Source organism: Ambystoma mexicanum, chromosome 4q (assembly GCF_040938575.1).
Source record: "Ambystoma mexicanum isolate Mex_15411 chromosome 4q, UKY_AmexF1_1, whole genome shotgun sequence".
Taxonomy (NCBI): domain Eukaryota; kingdom Metazoa; phylum Chordata; class Amphibia; order Caudata; family Ambystomatidae; genus Ambystoma; species Ambystoma mexicanum.
In genome coordinates, this window is record NC_090928.1 from 193,640,585 (window position 1) to 193,658,343 (window position 17,759).

Here is a 17,759-nt window from a genome sequence, read left to right on the forward strand (position 1 = left end):
AACAATATTCCACCCCAAATACTACCTTCGTTATTTGGGGGATTAGGGTAGCCGAGACCAGGATCATGTCTATTCTTGAATAGCCTAGGTGGACAGAAGAGTAATGAGTGTACTCTTTATCCTCTTCATGAAAGAATCGCCAAGTTTCTATGCCCCCCCCAGTTCCCTAAAGAAGCGCCCCAGTGCCTGCCTACTTGTCTGGTCAGCCCTTGTGGGGGGGAAGAGTCTTATCTAACACTGGGTCCATAACACAATTAAAGTCTCCTCCTACTATCAGTTGGCCCTCGCACCAGCTGCCCAGTTGGCCCAGTAAACCTGACATGAACACATCTTGCCGCTCTTTGGGGGCATAAATGGCAAGGATTGTGTATATGCAGCCCTTTATCGCCCCTTTGACCCCTCTCTGTCCCTGCAGAGTCGTAGTTTTTAAACTTCTATGTCCCGCCGTATGAAGATGGCTACTCCCCTCTTTTTCCACCCACTAGATGCATAGTATTGCTGAGGAAAAGCGCGATGGGCCATCCTCTTCTCATCTTTCGGGAGGAGGTGAGTCTCCTGTAGGATCCCAATTGACGCCTGCATTGCTCTTAGCCTTTCCAATATTACTCTGCAGCATTTTACCAGTGAGTTCAGTCCCTGTGTGTTCAGGAAAACTGCGTTAGATTCCGCCATTCTCAAGCGGGGGGAGTTACCTGCCCTTCTAGCTGTGCTGTGGAGTTCCCTGTTGCCTCCCTCGCCTACCTCATACTGCCCTGCCCTACTCTGGACCGATCGACCACACTTTGAACCTCTGATACCTTCCCTACTCCCTCTGTCTCCCTCCCTCACCTTGCACCCGAACCCCCTTCTTTCCCCCCCTTGTGACCACTGTGACCGGGATTTCCTGGAATCCCACCCCTCTAACAACTTGCGGTGTGGGGTCACTGAACAGTGCATCGGTTCCGAGAGATCTGTGAGAGCCGTGACTCGGATTGGATTCCAAGGTTGGCTTCCCCTAACTCTGCTTCGGCAAGCCTTTAGGTGTAAAATAAAGAACTCAAACACATTTGCAATGGATCAAAGAAATTTTATAATAACTAACATCCGAAAAAGTGAAGGAAAAGAGTCCAAAGAAGCCCTGCGTAACAAGGTCTTAGCCTGGCTGCGTCAGAGAACAGGCCCAGGGGTGGTTAGACGCCTGGACCTAATCATCATTTGTAGGATAGATCTGAGCGACTGGTGGTCGCAACCTGTTGAGATTTATTTCTGAACTCTGTCCTAGAGGGGCAGAGGTTCAGAAGGGCAACCTAGTTTCTTGGAACAGGGTAACCTCTGGACAAGCCAGACCAATCAGGGTAGTGATGGCGGCGGTCAAGACTAGGGGTGAGGGTGACTGAAAGCCCGCAATGAGCACACAAAGCAAGGATGCTTACAAACTACTCCAGACAGGTGTTATATTAAAAATATAGACAAATTTATTACAAGGCCTTTGTAACATCGACCATAGTAAAGAATCACAGTAAAACTCCAATAAACCAACACATCACAAGCAATACAATATATATACAAGACCAAGGGGTCTAAAGAGTTAGAAGCACGAAATATGCAGACCACCTAGATGGGGAGGAAAACAGGCAGTGCAAGTAATCGTTAGACCCAGTTCGACATCAGAGGCCACCTAACTAGAAGGAAGTCCGAGCCCTACGAAGAGTGGAGCCTTGTGCTCAAAAGTACCTGCACACGCAGTAAAAGGGCAAAGGAGAGAGTCTTCAGGGAGAGCAGGCAGTTCAGAGAGTTGAACAAAACGATGATGAACAGTTCCCTGGTACTCAAGCGCGGCCTCCACTTGTGGGCAGAAGCAGGGCGCGAGTGCGGAAATGGGTTGCTGTTTACGACAGCGGTGGAGAACCACAGGCTCCTGCGGGAGGGTGACCGGTTAGGGTATTGACTACTCACCGGTCCCCGATTGCAGGCAGACCTAGGCTTCTCCGTTTCGGTACTGGCAGGTTAAGATGCGATCAGCAGGATGTCTCGACGCCGTGTAGATTCCGCGACAGCAGGAGTCAGGGTCGAGGGTGTCCCAAAATGCAGCAAACACGCACAGGTTTGTTACCACAGCAGGGCAACTTGGCAACCTAGGTATTCCGGTCCCAAAGCACACGTCTCACTTCAGACCTGGGAATGCCAAGTGTACGAATCGCGTGAGAGTGCCGAGAACACAGGATTAGCAGTAAAACAGACGGCAGTGACAGAGCAAGGTTCCTGTGTAGGCTGGTCAGTCCACTGGATGGCCCAGGGACGCTTCCGAGGGCTTACGTACAGGATTTGGTGAAGATGCCGAGAATAGTTGTTCCCACTATTCTAAAGGGTCGAAGCGCCAGTACAGGCCTTCTCGTTTCGATCAGAGGCAGAGGGGTCTCACAGGACGACAGCAGTGCAGGGTGACAAACCTTCAGGTGGTCACCAGCAATTCCTCGACTCAGCTTCTTGGTTGCAGGATACTTGGCTCCTTTATCCTTCGTTCGTGAGAACTCAGGAGATCGACATGGTAGTGGTGTTTCCAGCCTCCTCTTATCCAGGGTTCCCTTCGTGCCAAAATGGAGAGGGCCCAATGGGAGATCTGCTCACAAAACATTCACACCATACGTGGACCTATCACGGACCACAGTGGTCCCAGGCATTCAAGACACTCTAGACTCTCTGGCACCCAGCATGTGTATTGGGACCAGACATCCCAGCCCACATCCTGGAGGCTCACAACAGGTCTGTAGAAGCCCATGAAAGCATCTGTGTTTCGCGGGAAAGTACATGCCCAAATAAGGATGGCCCCGGGTCGGCTCGTCCTGGGGAAGGTGAAGAGGCAAGACGGTCAGCGGACAGGACAAAGAACCTCGTGGTCTGGCCATTTTGGAAGCCAGGCCACCCATTTTGGCCAAACGCAATAAGCGCGGTTAACAGGGCAAAAGGGAGTTCAAAACACAAACGATCGCTGCCACCAGTCCCGTCCGTGACATACTTGCACAGTTCTTTATAAATCCATCGAGAGTTTCTAGGGCCTGTAGAATGACTAGAGACCCAAGAGTGCCGTAATTTAACTTACAGTGCCCTCTTGTGCCATGTTGCGCGAAAGCTGCAACATGAGAAAAGAACTACGGAAAACAACGTTTCCCGGTACTGACTGTTTTAAGGGCATGTCAGTTTCCCCGTAAGAATGGAGCGAAAGCCCAGAGGAGTGCAGCGGAAGGCTGCGCTTCTCTGGCAAAGTCTAGATCAGGGTGTAAAACAGCAGCAAAAAGTTTGGGGGTTGCCACATGGAAGGAAAATTACCTACAATATGAAATCTTTCCTAACACAACCCAACAGTGATTGTATTTTAGAGGGTTGTGGGGCTAGCACCTTACCTTCTTTTCTCAGATGCTGTAAATACCTGCCCAAAGGGGCCTCGAAATTGCAATCTGATTCTCTAAATGGCATAGTACTTGGGTAGATATCTGATTAGTGCACCTTATAAAATAACTATGGTGTTAATGATGAATGTCAGATATGCTGTGTGATGGAGAAACAGCTGTCACTGTTATATCATTCTATCCGCTTTCCCTCTGGCCTTTTTCTCTACCCACAATATGTACCTTTTATGTATTTGTTTTGTTTGTGTCCGCGCCATCATGCCTACGGGCTCATTGTGCGCATTACAAATGTAAAAAGTAAAGTATATACGTTCCCTTCAGGATGCGATTGTAGTCTTCTTCTACAGGGTTATGAAGAGTGTCATGGGCTATCATCGTTAAGCATCTTGCTGTGAAGGAATGTTTTGCGGGCCCCTAAGTTTCGGTTCTCTCCCAGACCTGTCCCTTCGTGTTGTGGACCATTGCCATGGGTTGGCCCCTGTGGGCTGGGCGTTTTCGAACTGGCCATTTTCTTCGCGATTCTGGTCCCCCTCCAGATCCAACAGCGTGAGGCCCTCCTCGCAAGTGCTAATTCTTCTCTGCCTTCCTTCCCAGCTAAATGTTAGGCCAAATGGATATGACCAGCTATAAGGAATTTGTTTTTCCTGTAGGGCCCCCGTCACTGAACTCATCAGGCGCTGCTTGTGAAGGGTTGGAACAATTGGATCGGGCTCCCGTTGACCGTCAGGTCGGTAGTGGATCTGGCCGCTTTTAGAATCCTTTCTTTCATAGCATAGGAAGTAAGTGCACCAGTACATCCCTGGGGCGTGCACCTGGGTCTGACCTTTGGGGCCCAACACGATGAATCCGGTCGAACCCTATTGTTTCAGGCATGGTGTCAAGTAGCATGTTGCTGAAGGTCTGCTGTAATGTGTCCCATAGATCCCTGTCCGGGACCGATTCGGCTAAGCCCTTAATTCTGATATTGGACCGTCGTGACATGTTGTCAAGGTCATCAGCTTGTAGTTTGAGGTTGTTCATAGCCACAGCTATTTGGTCCAGCAGCTGGCTGGTCTGTTTGGATTCTTCCGTTAGGTTGGAGAGACCGCTTTCCACTGTGTCCACCCTATCTCCCAGCTCGTTAACCTCTTTATGGACTTCTTGTAAAGAGGCCTTTAGGTCTTCCCGCAACTGTCCGATTTGGGCCTGAAATGCGTTCATCATTCTTGACTCCATGCCTTTTGAGCAAGTCAACAGATCCCATTGTGCGTGGAGGTGTAGCTCCCGCTATCTCTGAGTACTGTGGCGAGAGTGATGGGTTTGACTCCTGTGGCTGCTTTCGACCCCAGCACTTGGCCAGTTGATTTTCTTGATTTTTGGGGGAACCTTTCACTCTGGGGGCTGCACTTTTCGTCCTGGCACCAGGCATCTAGACTGACCACTGGTATCCTTCTTGCGAGTGGCCCCCCACGAGGCGGGCACCGTTGATGCGATAGCAGTTATGCAAGCTGACAGTTTGTGGGGATGAGGACGGTTTGTCTGTCTACGGGGACCCAAAAGTGCACTCCCTCCGGTAGGATTGTAGTGGGGGCGAGTATGACAAGGGGGCTCTTACCTCCAGACCTCCAGTTGGAGCCCCCCGTGGCCAATGTATTCCTGGGCGTCAAGTCTTATGCGTTGCTGGTGGAAGTGTGTTTGCTTCTAACTCCAGTTGGGTGTCGCAAATCAGTAGGACCCCAAGCCCCTTCCACTGATCTTTCAAGGTAGGGCCGGGTGTTCCCCTATGGGTCTCCGGTGGATAGCGGTGCAGCTCTAGGTGTGAGAGGCCACAAGAGCTTGGGATCTGTCCTGGGATCAGTGCTGCAGGCTTTAGTGATACTCTTTATTGTGGCCCTGGATACCTTCACCCTGTTCCATGGGGGCCCGCCTGGCACAGAGGGGGTGCCAACCGTGTCTCTATGCGCCACCCCGTGAATAGCCCCTGAAGATAGCTCGGAGCAGAGACCCCTGGCCAAGTATGTGCCAGGGGAGGAGGCGGGGGGGCTCCTACCTTTCAGCCCTGATGTTCGTTGCTCCTGCTGAAGCTGTGCTCCTCGTGTGGGCTCCTGATGGGGGCACGCATCTTCCCCTTTGTTTGTCGGATGGTTGTGGCTCTCTGCTACGGGCTGTGACACGCGCCGGAGATAGCGTGCGGGGGGGCAGTGTGTCGGGTGGGCGGAGCCGACCTCCGTGCCTGCTCTGCTTCGTTTCCCCCAGCACCCCCTTTCTGATCCCTCCGATCTAGGTGCAGGGGGACTGGTCCTCCAACCGGACTGGGTGCGCACCAACTGGGCCGATTCATCCGTGACTCCTTTTTTTGGGGGGGGGGGTCCGTCTCTTTAGCTCACGGCCCCCCGCCACGGCCGGGACACCGTCGCTGGTTGGTTGGGCCTTTCAAGTTTGCTCTTTGGGCAGGGCCATACGCCGCCGATGGGGTGCCGCAGCCCACTGGGTTGTCCAACTTGGGGTGCTGGCACTCGACGCCCACTGTCGTATGTGCAAGCGGATCGTACTCCGGTACGTTGACCTCAGGCCTTCGCTGATCTCAGCCACTGGTCCACCCTCTCTATGAGGGTCTCTGCTGTGCTTATCCGCTCGGCAGGGGATCTGAGGGCTGCACCGCTGGCCGTTGGACACCGTCCCTCTGCTGCTGGGACAGGCTGAACGGCGCAAGCATGGCTCGAGTGAGACTGCCTCTGCGCTTACCGCTCTTTGGCGCGCACACCAACCGCCCATCTCGCGCGGGCAGACGGAGCGCCTGGGTCGCACCAGGGAATTTTCTTTCACCCTTAGTTAAAAGGTCGCTTCGGAGCTCTGCAGGATGAGGTAACTTTGCCTTTTACTGCAGCTTTTGGCACAAGGGTCTTGCGAACATGGAGCTCAGGGGACATGCGTCCCGTTCAACAGGCGGCCATCTTGGAACTCCCAGATTAGAGTTTTTAAGCAGGTGGTGGACGTGGCTTGGGTAGAGCCGACTCGCTGTGGACAGCGTGCTGCTCCTGCAGGCTGCAACTCCCGCACCCTTGATTCCTGTGGGCTACCTTTCTATTTGTTAAGGTGCCACCATATTTCTGAAGAAACACATTATTGCCAGATAAGCCAACAGAGCGGCCAAACCCTATTACTGCTCATGTCAATCACAGGCACGGCAGTGTTGAGAACTAGAATGCAGTCATCTACTGCTGTCCTGTCCAAGGGTATTGGCCACCTTGCGAAGTAATATCTGATATGATATTCTTGTTAATATATTCATGTTTTAGATCTACTCCCACAAGCAGTGCAATTTTTAACTGAATGAACTCCCAAGACATTAATTTAGTACGAAACCACGCTATAGCCATCAAAGGCCTGAAACATGCCTAACCCTCAAATTAATGGAAAAATTAATACACATTCATATGTACCCTATCAAAACCCTCTCTATTAGGAATGTGTGCCCCTTTTCACTCTGGTGAAATTAGTTTATAGATTGAAACACCATGAATCTGCATTTACAGGGTAAGTATAAAAAAGGTACTTGACAGGGGTGGTAGATAACAATGTTTATTAATGTTATGTGTCTACCAGTTTGCAAGATCAACCATTTTGTAATGTCTATAGGAACATTGTTGCATCCATCTATACGTTGAGCCAATACCTATTGCATCTGTAATAGAAAGCAAATAATTTCTTCTCCATGGCTTTCAGTTGAAAGGAGAATAGTAGGATGTTTACTCTAATTATTTGTACAGACAAGGCTTTGATGCATGTTTAGCATACAATTCTCAGGATTTCGAGGCCTTAAGATTGACAACTTTAAATAAGAATTTACTTTCAAGCACTTACAAATGGATCTGTCTGTCCCAAGGACAATAAGATATTTGAATTTCAAATGCCGTCTTACTTTAAAAGAACTACCTGTGCAAGAACAGTTGTTGCATCTAAAAGTCAAAATCTTCTAGTCCTTCGGACAGATGGAAATCTATTTTAGGCACTTGCAAGGGAATTCTTAAACTTCACCATTTTCAGTTTTGGTTTGTGAAATGGTAGATGAATTTATAATCCTTTGAAGAGGTTCTGGTGATGAGACAGTTTGTGATTACCAAGTATACATGAAATACTTTAGCTGGGCCTCTTTGAATTCTTTGGAGGAAATCAAACCATGTTTAACAGAATGCACAGATGTGTCCGCAAGATGGTAACACATACATGTTTAATACCTTTGTAGAAAATTTCATTTGCTATGGATAACATGTGCTTGTGACTTATTAAACCATATGTTTTTTATTACTATATAACGAAAATGGTTCTATTGGAAAGATTAACTCTGGTATTTGGCTGTAAAATATACACTTATTTCAATTGTAAGCTGGCAGACTGATTTTCATTTTTAGGCCACAATTCTCAGTTGTTGAGCGCATTATCTTATCTGAGTATAGGTCAGATATTTTGGCATGCATAGAAACCAATACCTTTATTTATACAATAGGCTCCAGCACCTAGATTGGGATATGCAGGCAATATGTATGGTATTCTACATGAAAGAAAGTTGATGGGGAGGGGGTGTATTTGAGCAAGGCCCAAGGTAGGAAAACCTTGAAAATGTTTGCATCCTAGATGGAAAGGGTACCAAATAAATTAAGCATATGGCTGTTACAGGGTTTTGGGTGCATGTGTCATGTCTGGTAAGTCACTATAGAATTATTTTCAGCGTTAATCACAGATTACCAACTATTGATGTATACCCTTTTTTATTTCTTAAGGGACAACCTTAGTCAATGGGAGAAGGTGGCGCGAGGAGAAGACACAGCCATGTGGATTCCATCCCATTCATTGGCAACTGACTCTTCGGATTCCCTCCCGGTGAAGATCGACGATTGAGGAACCGTGTTGCTTTATCCGAGGCATCTTTTTAAATGGATTTTTTTAAAACAAGAAATAAGTCCACAACTGCTGATTAGAGTATAAAAACTGCCATGGGCGGTCACCGCCATGGAGTCATTTCAGTTAAAGAGTCTGCCTCCCTTGTTTGTGCGACAAACAAGGAGGTGACGGTTGGGTGCGCACAGCATAATATAACCCGGCCGAAGAAGTCAACCTGCTGGGATGCTGAACATAACACAATTGGCCTGTTTCCATGGGCAGTGCTGCTAAGAAGCCTTAAAACGGACATAAAAAGTCTTGGCATGTACTCAAAGTGACATCTTAGGCCTCAGAATTGAATGGTACTTTTAACATACCAGTGTGGGCTGTTCCTCAGTCCTCACTTGGATTTTTTTATTTTAACTAGGAAGTTTGATTCAAGTGCTTGTAGTGAATTGGACATATATGAAAGCGTCTGGGGACATGAGTATCATGGATAGGATACAATACTTGAATTAATTACTTTACTACTTGCCACAGGTGGCTGTCATCTGAACCTCTCCAAATCAATGGGGAAGAGCATGGCAGAGCAGTGGCGTTCCTGAAGACACAAGAGATTTGCCTATACTTCAATGATGCCAAAAGAACATTCAATATAATGATCCTGAAAACTGAAGAAGTCCTCCCGTGTCTTGCTGGATTTACTAAAGGAGAGGCATTGCCATCATCCGTAGACTGAACCATCCCGTCGCGTTCAAGGACAAGTCTAGCACAAGTATAGTGATTCGGCGAACCCAATGATTCATGTGTAGTTATTGCTGTGCTGCATGGACAATGGCCTGAATATAAACTGCACATTCAGAGATTTGCTGCCTTATTACATGTGAAGTCAAATACTGGGAGAAGATGCTTCAGGTTATAAATGTGTAATGCATTAGACAATCGGTGTGCTGGACGGACAATACATGTCCTGGTGTTCATTTGCTTAGTAGGACGTATCTTGGGTTATTTCAATCCGTGCACCTTCTAGGGTTCTGGGGCTATGGCTTAATAAACGGTCATGGAATTAGCCATGGCAATGCATTGACTCTAGGGAATGGTGCACCAGATTGGGAGTTCATTAGCCGTAATGAGCCAAGCCTCCAAAGGCAGATGTTGTGCTGTCAAGAACATATTTCCTAAACCACAGCAAATTGGGCCCTTTTAGTAGTAATCTGTGTGGGTTCAGTAAGGAAAACAAGATGGACGACCCTGCCCTTTTAATTCCGTTAGAAAAATGGTAAATCAGAGTTTCCTGTGGTAATGTCTTAAAAAAAGAACCAATTATGAGTGTTCAAAATGATTGTGGTGTTCGTTTAAAGTATGCCTCAGAGGGGTTGTGTAGGTAAAACTGACTTTACTGTCTAATGGCACTTGCAACCTTCCATCTTGGAGTGACACTTCGGAGAAAGAAAACTCAGATGGCCATTTTCATTCCAGACCTGCAGAATTATGACTGGGTTTTTTTTGACTTAATGTATTGCGGCTCAAGAGCAAAGGGAAGCCTGCCTCTCCTTTGCGGAAATAGCACAAGCTGGATAGGGCAGTTTTTAAATGGGATCCCGTTCACAACAGACATCTGAGTGTGTAAAATGAACATTCTAAACACTAGAGGGTTGACCACGCTCCTGACTTCAAAATGCACTGATTTTCTGTATGGCCTTTTGGAAACGACATTGGATTGATCTGGTACTCTGTAGTGTCGCTACCGTGGTGTAATGTAATCATGACCACTTAAAATTAGCTTCTGCACTATCTGGCATACCCCAACTCTTAAGGTGGTCATTGATCACCACACACCAAACCTGAAGGAATCAAAGAATATCTCCAATAATGAAAACAATTTACAATCTAATAACAAATCGGAGCATTAGAGTAGGGTTTCAATGATTGGTATTCCCCTAACTTTCTTAATTTAGTTATTTTGGCTCCGACGCCCTTCCGATATGTGAACCTCAAAAGCAGTTAGTTACTGTATGAATATGAATTGCTTAAAACCACTACATATTGCACAATGTGGACTCGGCTGGGGCAAAGGAAAAAACACTTTTTTTCAGCTTCTGTTAACTAGTCTCTTGGAAGATGAGCAACAGATTTTTCTGTGATGTGAAATGATGAAACATTGTCTCTTATTCTACAAACGATTCTCAGGAGGCCTATGCATGCCTCGGGTCATTGCATCTGGTGTCTCGTCTTCAGTGGGTTAACACCAATCTCTACTTTTCTGCCAGCAGCAGAATGTTTGCACATCTATGATCCTTGCAGACAGTGCCTATTGATTTGTAAAACATGTGTCCAATATTATGGGATGCAAATCATTGTAGCCAGGCGTTGAAACTCCCTTTTGTGGACTCTATGAACAAATACTTGTGTCACTTTCAGTGCAGTAGCATTTGTATGCCTTCACTGCTAGGAGGTCAATAGAATTTTTCCTGGTTTAGGTGACCTTACAGTCTGCACGATTCACCAATCATGTACGTCTTTCAGAGCAGCAGCTCACCTTAACTGGATTAGATTGCAAGTTGATATCAAGAATAAACAACGTTAAGGTTTTTTTCGTATATCGCCGAGCGTAGTTGCTAAATCCTCATCCGTCCCATACCGATTGAGGAAAGGACTATGCAGCACCTCATGACTGTTAACGTGTTACTTTAGAAGCCACTTCTCACTGAATTTTCATCTGACCAAATTATGTTTAATTTTCCAGTGGACTAGAGTTTTCCATAACGATTCACCGGACTGTGGAAGGTCAGCAGAGCAGTGGCCTGCGTAAACTGTTGGGAATTTTGGCAAAGGCCGGAACATGCAGTTCCAGAAAGCTTAGAAAATATTTTAGAAAGGGTTCCAGGGTCCTAAAACTGGCCCAAATATTCAAATAATATCAGTTGATGCAGAAAACATTATTTTACCATAAAGTTGCTGTTCTTTTTAGCAAATGGCTACTTGTTAAGCTTAGGTAGAAAACTATGTACGCCTTAAATGTACAGACGCACTACAATATTGTAAAATTCAGACAACTTACCGAATATTTTTTAAACCGACCGAAAAGCGATAACTGCACTGTGACCAATTTCAAAACCGGACCTGCCTTGCTCCCGCTTGATCAACATTAAACATGTATGCACTTAAGCCTCACCCAAAAAAAGTGAGATGGAATGTTTTTTGAAAGCTCAGTGCAGTAAATAGTTACGGTGGCAGGCTTTCCTTTTGGGAATTTTGGACAGATGCTTCCTTGCAATAAGCATAGTGTACAGACAAGTGTCCCCCTGCCCCCTTCCTGTTGCAAGGGTGAGGTTTCCAGTGTTGATTGATCACACACTTAGTCTTAATGCTGAAAAAGACGGTCCGGCACCTCAGCTGTGGTTGATCATTATAAGTGCCGGATTGGAAAAAAAGCAGTGTGTTGGCCTAATCGGAGATCAAGGCACCCAAAATGAGTCACTGCAATAACATCCAAATATGAGTCTTTGTATAAACTCTGATCTTTTTTGGCAGCTGGGCTACACAATGCACGCCCGGCAGAAGAACTCTTCCCCCTAAAAAACATTGCATGCAACCTGATAACAGTATCTTATTTGGCTGAATTTGCTCATGTATTCTTAAGGGAAGTTTGCCATTGGTGAAGCTTCTGCAATTCTAGCTTTCGTGCACCTCTTAGCCTACACCTCGGAATGTTCATAACAAATTGCAGTGTGCCAGAAATAATATGGGACTCTCCGACTATAGTTACAAAGTCAATGGGCTGCGCTTGAAGACCATTATGAAGCAAAAGTAAATTTTGAAGTATTTCTCTTGAGTGCTAGAATGATCATATTACGCCAAAAGCTTTTAGGTTGACCTCTAGCTCTTGGCAATTTTTCTCCTCTACTTGAACAAGTCTGTCATTCAGTAAACCTAATCAGGTGATGAAAAAATACAAAACTAACTTGCCCAATTAGTGACTGATTGGCATGGCGTGAAAACTCGTATGCTTGCCTCTGAGACATTTCATGCAGGAAAGCAAATTGAAGTCTTTATCCGGCTTCTTTGCATTTCTTTGGTGTGGTTTCGGGGTGCTCTTTGGCTTTGTTCCATTGCACTTCGGAATCACACTGTCAACAGGATTCTCGTTCTAACATCTCTGCTACTAGAGAAAAATATCTGGTGTTGCCTTGTAATCGACTACATGAATACCTTCATGGCAGCACGACCTTCCTATTCCCTTTTGCTTTCCTTTATCAAACCCTACAATTATATTTTATAAAACATTTTTGAACAACAACATTCCCAGATATTTTTTTTAAATCAAAAATATGAATGTGTTGCATGGGTGGGAATCCATGTTGGCACATTCAGTGACCTGAAAGATTACAAGCCGTTCGTGGTGGGATGAAATTCGAGCAAATTATTTGAGGCGCATATCTGAAAGTCTGTCATGTTTGCATTCAAGGGGGTCGTCTACATAAACATGCACATGCTTTCTCTGTTGCGTCCCTAGTTGATCCAAATCTTGTAGTCCTTATACAGTCGTATTCACTGGTGTACAAAGTAACTTGTGCATTTGCCTTCTGTTTTGCCTTGTGTCCCATGTCTCTATAGTAAGGCATGCAGTCCTTTTCTGCTTCTCTACTAAGCCGTTTTCCCAGTCTTTGCAACCTTGGTTTTCAATCACTTGTAATGCTCCCATTTCTTGGAATGGCCTTGAATGTATGGAAGAATGCTCACCATTCCTGTGACTCTGCCACCAACCCTTTAAAACTGTGTTTTGGTTTGCATCTGCATGTCCCGCTGCCCCATGTTACTGAGCAAGACGTGTGCGGGAGCGAGTGACCATTAACAAAAGGGGGGAATGTTGAGGTGTCACCATCCCCAGGCCAAGAATGGTCTGTCTTAAACTGGCAACCAGCAATTAGCATCATACAAGGACGGAAACTGTTAAAATTCCAGAATGAGGTGGACTTTAGATCTTTGCTTCAGACACTGCTGATCCATTTTTTATGGTACGTCTGCTGATTTTCCAAGCACAAACCTTTTGTCCTTTCCTCTAATCTAGCCAGCAACTGCAGACTGGTAGTCGCTTTATTGACTATTGGAATTTGTTTGAAAGCTGCTGTGGCGCGCAACTACACATTCCGCTTGCACTTCCTAGTCATGGTGCATCGCTCGTGAATCACTAAGTGGCCTGTGTTTTTTAAAAGCAGCGTTAATACTTTTTCAACAATGTGTATGTAACATTTTTGGAACAAGAGTTAATTTGCGTTGTGTAACCAGTGTGTCTAGTCTTGCTCGCTGTTTTTCTTTTTCTTATTTGTTTCTTTTCTTTTTACTTTTTTTTTGACTCGTTGGCCCGTGTCTGTCTTGAAGGCGATGGAAGTTGCCGTATTTAAGAGAACTTTGAAATATAGTGCAGTTGTTTGCATGGGCTGCATCCGGCACCTAATATTTCAAAACAAAAGTGGTATGTGCTAATGTTCTAATGTTCTTGCAAACACAATATAAAACTATGGAGTGTTTCATACTCTGTCCTCTTTGCTGATCTGTTTTCTGCTGTACCGTGGCTGGCTAGCAGGACTGCAGGAAATGAATTGTCAGTGAGCCAATCAGTACACCATGCGTTTTCAGCTTCTAAAAAGGGAAAATTAGCCATTTGTTGTCCGTGTGGGGTATTGTTTGTAGGAACGTTTGTTAGAGAGCCGTTCAGGGTTCTATTTAGGAGTCATGGCCCGTGGCCAGGTGCGTTTGTGAGACTGGCACCTTCTGTTCTATTGCTTGTGGCAACCCAACATGAACATACTTGACTTGACAAAGGACGCCGTTCACTTGAGACCTGATGAAATAGCTAAATAAGGACTGCATATCCCAAATACCGAGGATTCTATTTTTCAGCTTTTCTGCCATATCACTATTTTAAATCAGGGGTCTATGATAATCCGCCATCAGCATGAATTACCAAAAAGCACGAATTGCTTTCAGGGGTAGGGTTTGTGATCTAAAGAAAAAAATGTAACACTGGTATTCCTGGCCACAGCTTCCTTTTTATTTATTTTTTGCCCTCACAAAGATCTGTCTGGGCACAACATTGTAGCGAGTGGTAGGTGGCCTTGCAGTCAGATAGACTGCCTATGATGAAGGTACTGTTACTGGATCCCATTTCTAGGCAACGAAGAACCCAGGAATAGCGAGGTCCTTCAGCCTGCGTGTCATACCGTTGTCCCAGGATTGATTTCTGGTCTGTAGGTCTTTCCTCCACTACTTGAGCACATTCTCAATGTGATGGTCTTCTCTCACACGTGGGCTTGACATTCTGTTTATTTACTTGTGATTCAGTCTTTTGGTTTGTTCCATGATTTGTAGAACGGGCACCTACTGAGTTGCAAATCCACTTTTCTGATGGCAGCAGGCTCCAGAGGTATCATGAAAGAACCCCCTCTCTAGCTAAGGGTTGCAGGTGGCGTCTTGTTTTCCTGGCCAGTGCCCTTGATCACTGAAATGGGCAGCAGTAGTCTGGGGCAATGTAGAGTTGCAGGGTTCCGCTTGATCTTCTAGCAGCACTTTAAATGTTCAGGCACTGTCATGCACGGAGTGGCAGCGCTGTTATTCAAGGGACGAGTCCTGCTGCTTCAGGTTACCGGACGTCACCGTCCCAGTCATTGGAAAGCACTTCCCAGACAGACCCGGCTACTGTGACCAGCAGCACTTTTTTGTGTTGCATTTCAAGCACTAGCAGATGCTAGTCACACCCTCCCCCACCACCATCTGGTTAAAGTCCTGCCAGACAGCGCCATTTTAGAGCATATGCAATGTGTAATCCCTTTGACTAAAAATGGGGTATTGGTCTCTGTGAGTCTGGTGTCTCAATGTCTATAAACAGGGTTGTGCAGGATCTGTCTTTGGGCGAATTGCATTTAGGCATTCGTTCTGTACAACTAAAAAGCAAAAATGGATTCTAATCATGTTTTTCAATTCCAAATGTACGCGTGAGGTAAAATTTGAATGCTTGTTACTGGAACAGCCGTCATGACTCCAGTCGACCATCTTTCAAAAGCCACTAAACATGGAAAAGAAACAGAAAAGGGCAACTCAGTCCAACCCTTGCCCCCCCCCCATTCCTCTAGTTTGAACTGTGCGCGCATTGGCTGTGTGATATATTTGCTGCAGTGCTTAATGCTGGGGTTGTTGACCATGTTTGATACCAACACAAGTGTGTTAAATTCAAACTAGCCCAACAGGCTTGCTGCACTTAGCTTTCAAGGCCGATTGCCTGATGAACAAAGGAGCCATCACATACGTGCTTTTAAAAAAAAAAAAATTCAAAACACAAACGTGATATAGATTTTGCTTGCCGACCACAAGCTGTGCTTGATTTAATACGGGTGTGTGCTCGCTGTTTGTTAGGAAGAATTTGGCATAGTGGCATGAACTATATCCAAAGTCTCAGAGGGATTGTTTTCAGAAAAACTTTAATGTTCTCTAGGAAAGCAAATGAGCTGATAACTGTGCGTACATATCCGCCAAATTGCGTGTACATACAGGTGGATGTGTTTAGTTGTAGAGTCATGTCTGTACAGAAAATATGCAAGTGCAATAATTTCAAAATGTCTTAATACTTTGCCATTTATAAATAGTGTACATGGTGTTTAATTATTTTCATTGGATTTATTTGCAGACTTTATATTTAAGAAAATATTTGTTTGCACAATAGATTAACGTTTTAGCACGAACAGTATAGCTCAGTTGTACATAAATTCACGAATCGATCTGCCTCAAAATAGTCATGCTGTATCTATATGGCGGGTCCCATAGGAACTGTATTTCGTTCTGCCTTTGCTTGCGAATATATAATTATACATATGAAATATAATTTATGTAATATACATATATATATATAAAAAAAAATATTTAGTAAAGTTCATGGTTTTAATGGATGGATATAGAATTCGGTGTTAATATTCCTAAATTGAGAGTTATTCTTTTTAGGTTTTCCAACCTTTTCTTTTTGTGAATAGAAGGAAAAGCAAAGCTACTTGTGAATATAATGTACATTTAATTTAAGGGAAACATGGAATAGTAAGCAATGAAAGCCTCAAAAAAGAACTCTATTTCTTATATTGTACATGTTCACTTGTCCGGCTGCACATTTAATGATTAGTTCTATTTTGTATTTTTTTAAAGAAACCCTTTGCTTTGACAGGTTTTGTAGAAAAAAAGGAAAATGTTCAGTGGTGTGAAATGTTTTGCAGATTAATATGCAGTCAAAAATAAAAAAACACTTGCTTTTCAACACAGGCCAGCATGACTTGACTTTAGGAGGTTTTTCATTTGAAAGTGTCAATCTCTTTGTCGCCTACATTTCTTTACAGGATATCCTCTGCGTACCTTTTTAGAAAGAGTCGTTAAAAAGCATGTCACAAAGTCAAGGGATAAACTGCGGTTAAGTAAAAGTATTACATGTAAATGTTGCTTGTCTGCAAGTAGTGCCCAGCCAAATGTCCAGGCATCTTGGCATGCGAAAGCACTGATGAAAGGCTCTTTCCCACCAATGTTTTCCTTGCATTGGTACATTGGATAAAATTGAGAAAGAAACGCCTCATTTAGGGGCAACTGGTTTATAATCGAATGTGCATCTATTGGTGTTACCAAAAATGTTTTTCTCTATAAAGGATTGTACTACTGTCAAGCTTGAGGGAGGAAACATAATTGCTCCCTAACCACAGAAGCTGAATGGAATACAACCCTCCCACCTTGGTTGGCACGGGTGCCTGATGTGATATTGACAGGACACACCGAGTCAGCCAATGGTGCAAAGAGTGTTAGGGAGAAGTTGTGGCTAGGTAAGGAGAAATTACGAAACTTGATTGGATAGGAAGGGGGGATTATAGGGAAAACATATACAATACACAACGCAATCATATGGCAATAGGTCACACCTAAACCTCCCTGCTGGAACACTTCACCTAACTACTGCCTTGGCAAGTCTTCATGGGAATCACTAAATGGTGACATAACAGTTAACAGAACATGTTACACAAAATAAATAAAAGGATGGCGTGAAGGACAAACCACAGTTAGCATACTTAATGACTGCAGGAATTGCTGTAGGCTCAGCCATAAACATTAAGCACATGACCTACAAAATCACAGTAGTAAATCCTCTACGAACCATGTTCCCTAATGCCGGGATAGCTCAGTTGTAGTGACTCTAGCACTCCTGTTCCTTGCTGTTGCACAGAGAGAACAGTAACTCTTAATATACAAACATAAATTAATCAAGTGCTGCGTAGAGTGCCTCGGTTCTCCTGAGCTCTTGCTACCTCACCGGATTGTTAATGACCACACTCTAATCTTAAATTATTCCACAAGCCCACAGAACACTCATCTCGGGCTTGGGGCGCTTCCAAGCAGATCATATCGAGATGCGGTCAGCAAAGAGGCAGCAGGTTTCATGAGTTTTCTTCTCTGCTTCTGAATGCTAGCTGCACTCCTGTGTTCACTCGG

General features: G+C 45.0%; 1 protein-coding gene across 3 annotated transcripts in view; it reads left to right on the forward strand.

Moving 5' to 3' along the window:
* The window catches only part of PDE10A (phosphodiesterase 10A), a 1,126,451-nt gene extending 1,109,906 nt beyond the window's left edge, over window positions 1–16,545 (forward strand). For all 3 annotated transcript variants that reach the window (XM_069607718.1, XM_069607719.1, XM_069607720.1), the window contains exon 22: window positions 8,147–16,545. In XM_069607718.1, coding sequence (XP_069463819.1) covers window positions 8,147–8,264 — 118 coding nt within the window. In that variant the 3' untranslated portion in view covers window positions 8,265–16,545. The remainder of the gene's footprint in view (window positions 1–8,146) is intronic.
* Window positions 16,546–17,759: the final 1,214 nt, after the last annotated feature.